The sequence below is a fragment of the Phanerochaete carnosa genome, assembly GCF_000300595.1.
Source record: "Phanerochaete carnosa HHB-10118-sp unplaced genomic scaffold PHACAscaffold_211, whole genome shotgun sequence".
Classification (NCBI taxonomy): domain Eukaryota; kingdom Fungi; phylum Basidiomycota; class Agaricomycetes; order Polyporales; family Phanerochaetaceae; genus Phanerochaete; species Phanerochaete carnosa.
The window spans coordinates 1-5,854 of NW_006767838.1; the positions used below are offsets into that span (position 1 = coordinate 1).

At 49.1% G+C, this 5,854-nt stretch overlaps 3 protein-coding genes across 3 annotated transcripts; 1 reads left to right on the top strand and 2 right to left on the bottom strand.

Moving 5' to 3' along the window:
* Positions 1-1,279: 1,279 nt before the first annotated feature.
* On the bottom strand, positions 1,280-1,662 carry PHACADRAFT_108068 (uncharacterized protein; the record flags this gene model as incomplete). Its single annotated transcript, XM_007402522.1, has 2 exons — positions 1,280-1,357; positions 1,450-1,662. The coding sequence occupies 2 exons, from the start codon at positions 1,660-1,662 to the stop codon at positions 1,280-1,282; spliced, it is 291 nt and encodes a 96-aa protein (XP_007402584.1).
* Positions 1,663-1,697: 35 nt separating this feature from the next.
* On the bottom strand, positions 1,698-2,449 carry PHACADRAFT_202302 (uncharacterized protein; the record flags this gene model as incomplete). The annotated part of the gene is made up of 2 exons (XM_007402523.1): positions 1,698-1,834; positions 1,900-2,449. 2 exons carry the CDS (start codon positions 2,447-2,449, stop codon positions 1,698-1,700), a joined length of 687 nt encoding a protein of 228 aa, XP_007402585.1.
* A 668-nt stretch (positions 2,450-3,117) lies between these two features.
* Positions 3,118-4,048, top strand: PHACADRAFT_108069 (uncharacterized protein; the record flags this gene model as incomplete). The annotated part of the gene is made up of 5 exons (XM_007402524.1): positions 3,118-3,225; positions 3,287-3,373; positions 3,434-3,574; positions 3,644-3,712; positions 3,809-4,048. Coding segments are annotated over 5 exons (645 nt in total), but the record flags the coding sequence as incomplete, so codon positions are not given.
* Between the last annotated feature and the right edge of the window lie 1,806 nt (positions 4,049-5,854).

A 5,854-nucleotide genomic window follows, 5' to 3' on the forward strand; every position in this document is an offset into this window, starting at 1 on the left:
CGGGCTTGCTCACAATACAACGAGTGTTCCGGTGCTATCAAAAGGGAATGTATTTGGGTGTAGTAGATTAATACTGCATGTACTCACTAAATTATAACCTTCAGAAGATCTACACCTGCGGAACAAGTCGAGTTGCAGCGAAGTCTACGGGCGTGCGCCTACGGCAGGCACCAGATGGTGACGCACAATCGTGCTCGGCGAGAGCCGTTATATCTAGAATATCTACATTTTGTCTTCTATGTGCATATTAGATCGCTCTCTCCTTATTCTGAACTCAGGGAACAGTGACGGGGCCAGCACACCCAAGCCTGGGCTTCCGGGCCGGGCTTGGGCTTGACTACGCTCCGAGCCCGGCCTTGAGCCCGCTGCCAGGCTTGACTCAGGCCAGGCTTTTTGGGCCGGGCTTGGCGGGCTTGCAGGCTTTGAGGCCCGGCCCGCACATCACTATTTTCGGCAGTAGCAGTTGCTGCGACCGCCAATATGAGCAGACACTTCACTCTGCATTGGGTTATCGGATGGCTGGGCATTGATATGGAGCCGAAAGCGAACGTTCTCTCCGGTGACACCATCTTGAACAACGACGGGGTTGGTGTGCGTGGATTCGACAACCTTCTTGAATGCCATAAACTGTTCAGCAACTGATGCATGCTGAGACGTGGATACGAAATGTGTATGAAACTCTTGCTGTAGTAGCTCTCGTGGCAAATTTTGGTGAGTGATGTAGGCGTTCCAATGCTTGTTTCATGACTTCGACCGGTTACCAGAGACATCATCTCCAAAGTAATCAATGAAGCTGGTATATAGCGGGTCTCCCTGTGCAACCTCTCGCAAGTGGTTAGGCATATTCTGAGGGTATCCCCAATCAACAGCACGCTCTGATAATTGTAAGCTTGGTTCGGGGATTACCAGAGGAAAACTGCGTACCGTCCCAGTTACGTGGTAGTATGCCAGCCTCTGTCAAGTCGTGATAGTTACGGCAAAGAGTGTTTGCCTTGATATCAATGGATTCAGCATCATTGACTGTAGCAGTCCTCTTGAGAGATTTTATTAAGCTTCCAGCACGATTTAAAAGGCAAAAGGAACTCACGCTTTGGTCAATTGTTACAGTAAACGCATCTGCATGGACTTCGCCACGGGCTCTGATCCAGCGAATGGGGATTACCAAGCCCCCACCCTCTAGCTCAGCCAATTCATCAACATAGAAATGCTTGCCACCACCGGCGTCATACATAGGGCTGAGCATCCGCGTGTCCATTTCAAAGCGCCACTTATTAGCATGTCAAACCTCACGGATTCCATCCTTCGGAACTTCAGGATACACGTGGATGTGCGGCTGTGTTTGAGGATTTGACCAGTCCTGTTACAGATATAACAAACCATGTTAGCTGAACATTATCAAATGGTATGCCTGGAATTGACACTACACACCTTGGCAATGATACTTCAGACATCGTTCATATAGAAAATATTTCCGAGTTCGGATTGGCAGCGGATAGAAGGAACGCCACATGTCTGACGCAATTTTTCCTGAGTCTGGCAAAGCTGATAGAGTGAGGGAACGTCCCGAGCACCTGTCTCCTTAAGAGTCCAGAGAAACACCTGCATAAGCGCATCAGAAATGGGACATCGGGGCAGGTTATCAATGGTATCAAGGAGAAACATCTGTATTACAAGAAACGTGAGCTAAATTTGCAGTATTAAAGCAGCATAAAACTCGCCGTCTTTGACTCATAGGGTGCCCATTGACTTGAAGGTGCAGAGAAGTCAGAATCGCCTGGTACAGGACCAGGTAACTCATAAGTGACTGCGTCTTGAACAGCGGGAGGGTTCAGATCTACCAAATAAAAGTAATATTATCAGAATTGTCACACGAAGAGGAAATTCAGGCTTTATGCATACCTGTACTAGCGAGAAGGTCTGCCAGAAGCTCATCTGGGTTTTCTGAACCAAGGCGAAGTTCGAAAAATGGATCTGACCCAGGATTCTCATTTCCGAAGCCTAAGTCCTGAGCTGTGGAGTGAGCATTCCAAAGGCCAAATGTCTCTGCATCCTGCTTCAGTCGACGTTGAGCCCCCGCAGCCATTGAAGGGGGATCCTCGCCGGCATCAAAGGTGAATGCTTGCGGATCCCGCGAGAAGTCGGTCCAGAATTTCTCTGCTGTGCCAGATGGATTTCTCGCTGCAGTCGACTGTTTATGTTGAACAAATTCGATCGATTGCAGTGTTGCAGAGGCGGCTGCTCTCTCCTGCTCTCTTCTGTTCAGCGTCTCATTGATCGTCGCAAGCTGAGTCTCTCGGCGCTCGCGTTCCTCCACCGCTTGCGTGTGAAATCGTCCTTTAATGTGAGCTGCCATGCTCTTTTTGCGGATTGTTGGCCCTCCTTCTTCAGGTGAGCAGAGGGTACAGCGTACTTCAGAGCCATCTTCAGACGGAACGAAGTCTGGCTGCATTGTGAGCACTATCATTTTTTTGGCGAGTTATTGCAGCATAAACTGACATTTCTTGCTCATCTTCTGACGTGACGTGTTCCCCAGAAGCAAGGCAAAATTTAAAAGTGGATGTAAACAGCTTTGCTTGTGCTGTGCGTGATGCCACTCATGCCAGGGCACTGTGTGTGACGGGTTGTGCTGGATATAAGTGGCCTGCCATCAGGCCACCAACCGATCTTAGCACAAAACAACATGTTGTTGTGCTAATGTTTCAGCACTTCTCTTCTAACATCCATCATCATGCCCTCTGCGGCTGCCTTTCGCAATGAACTCGAGCAGTTTGCCAATGCTGAGAGCTCGCCACCAGGCAGCTCCCAGCCTTTGGCTACTGTCCTCGGGAAGCGAGCTCGTCCTGACAATAACACGAGTGATTCAGATGAAGAGGACGACGCTATCGATCCAGATGTTCCAGAGGAGCCTGCTGGTGGCTCTTCTATTCGCCCCACAGCACAGTCAGTGGCCAATACCAGCACGGCCAACCGGAACTTCTTCGAGTATGCTAAGAAGCTTGGTAAGAAAATGAAGCTCTCCCCCAAGCAACAGGAGCAGCTGAACTCCTTCGCCTCTGTACGAGTTCTCACTATCATCTTGTGGCCAGCATACTCACAAACTATTGGTGTTAGGATCCTCCTACCACGCATGAAATGAAGACCTTTGCGCTACTACTTGCAGTTGAACAGAGGCAAAATGAGCTCATTACCACACAAGCTCCATGGGAACCCTCCGAAGAATTGATTGTAAGCACAGGACATGTTGTCTTCCTGTGCCGAGTATGCACTGATTCTTTGGCACTGGCAGGTCAACATCAGAAACTATAGCATGGGCGTTCTACTCTCCAGCCGTCTCGCAACATACAAAGGCATTGTGCCTAACAACTATGTCGCAGTACGTTCTGGCGTTGATATACTAATGTCCAGTACTAACGGCACATTTCTACCGCTACAGGGGATCATTAAACGCTATCGGTTTGACTTGCCGGCAAACATCGAGCAAAACTGTGGCCGCTGGGGCAAGGTGACCAAAGCTATACAGAACGAAATGACAGAGCAAAGGTCAAAAATTAAGAAGACGGTCAGTCTATATCTTGTCTACTTGACGGCAGGCTGCGGAATGCTCACTTCTGCCTCGTAGCTCTGTGCTGGTACTGACGGCAAGAACGAGGAGCATCTCAATATCTTCAAGCTTACTACCGAACTCTGTGAGGGCACGTCGTGCGAGCCGTCAGTTCAACTATGCGCGAGAGTGGCACTACTCGTACGTTGTGGTTAATGATTTTATGTATGATGTCTCCAACTGATGAACATGAACCGCCTTCACTAGCGCAAGACATTCTTGACAAATCCCGGTCGTGACTTCTGGGACGCAGTAAATACAAACCTTGCCGAGATTTGTGAAGTGTCCGGTACCAACCCAAAGAAGATGACGAAGATTTTTAGCAAGATTTTGGCCCATGACCAGGATACTCACGGCGTAGTTGAGCACGGTGACAAGAGTGCTATTGAGAAGGAGGTTCCGGAGTGGCAGCAGACTATCGATGAGTTTGTTGGCAGTCAATTGTAGCCATAGTGTCACAAATGTATTCTATTGCTGCGATAGCAAAGACTGAACGAAGTGGATAAGCCGTGTTATTAAATAATTGGCCGAAGCATCTATCTGCGTGCTCTCAATTGTTCCCCGAACCTGGTGGAGTGGCATCCGAACGGTGCAATGAAACTTGCACGTATATGAACGGCCCCCACCAGCGAAGCTGTGCTGCCGCCACCTGTATCTGTGTCTGGATTCCATGCGGATCTGGAGCCACTCCACAGCCAGAGGCAAAATATGATGGGATCCAGACGCTCATATGTCTTTTTCAGGCATTGTCGTCCAGGACTTTTCCAGCACCTCCCATCTGGTCACCACACGAGAAAATTCTTGTGGTGTAGTTGAGGGAGATAGGGCCCACCCAACCACCTGCCTTTTACGGAAGATCATGTGAAGCTTCGGCGGGATGGCTCAAGCACCCTGCCGCACTGCAGGCCTTGACACTCGTCACCTTCGACACATAAGCGCGCTCTCGCTCGAAACGCCTAAGTCCCGCGCCGCTGCTGCTGTCATTGTCGCTGTCGACAGTGGCCAACTTGAGATGTAGGATAAAAAATTGCACAAGGGTGACACCAGAAAATGTGTGAACAAATGATACCATAGTTTATTTCTAATAATCTGTCTATTAAGCCAGGTATACAAATCAGTAGATCTAGTAAATACTGTACGACTGCTTGTGCTTCTGTGCCTTTTCTGGGGAGGCATTGAGAATATCTACATGTTTTCTCTTTGTTAGATGGTGTGGAGGTGGAGGAGTGTGTGCTCTAGTGGGCAGAGATAGAGCAGCTTGCCCCATTACTGTGCCTGAGCCTACCTCGGCAGGAAGGTTGAAATCCGGAGCTTCGAAGAGGAGCCAGCTTAGCTCGACGCTAAGGGCATCGATGTGTGACTTGATAGATGTCATGATGGCAATATCCTTCGCATTTGATAGGCGAGCTGTGGAGAGAAGTTGTGCAAGAAGGCCGAGTTTCGGTTAGTGGTTGAGGGTCCGGTTCTAAGGACTGGTCGGGACCGGGACTTGGACTGAGACTGGACTGATCAGGACTGGGTATGGTCCAGTCCTACGTCAGTCCAGTCTTGGTCACAGTCCTTGGTCCTAGATGGCGCTGGGTGCTTTTAGAACTGGTCATGACCGGTCAGGACCAGTCACAGACCAATATAAAGTAACAAAAATGCAGCACCCAGAAAGCAGCTTGGCTACTGGTACATGTATATCTTAGTAATTTCTGAACTGCAACCATGCCCTTGTAGGCTTGTCCAAGTACACAGCCAGCTTAAGCACAGATTAATACATTTTTAAAAACTCTTTTTATGATTTATTCAAGTTTGGATGCGGTTACTGCACATAATCAGCTAAAGCCATGACCATGGGAAGATGGAGCCTGAGTGTAGAGATAACAAGGCTCTCAAGGATATGGAGGTTTTATACAAAAATGCTGAGAATGATGAAAGTGGTGCATGATACCCTTCTTCTCTACTTAGAATCCAGCCGTGTGAGCACCCGCATTGTTTTCTTTGCTGAATATAGTAATGTGCAGCCTTGGCTCAAAGCTTGAAAGCCCAGCCCAAAAAAGCCTGACCTGAGCCTGGCCTGGCAGTGGGCTCAAGGCCAGGCTTGAGTCAGTGGACAGTCTCTGCTAGTGTGAACTTATCCTAAGCTTGGCAACTTGGGCTGGGCTCAGGCTCAGGCTCAGGCTTGGGGTCAGGACTCAGCCCAACATTGCCATGGGCCCAATCCTGGGCTTTAAGCTCAAGCTGTGCCTGCATATCACTAGCTGAATA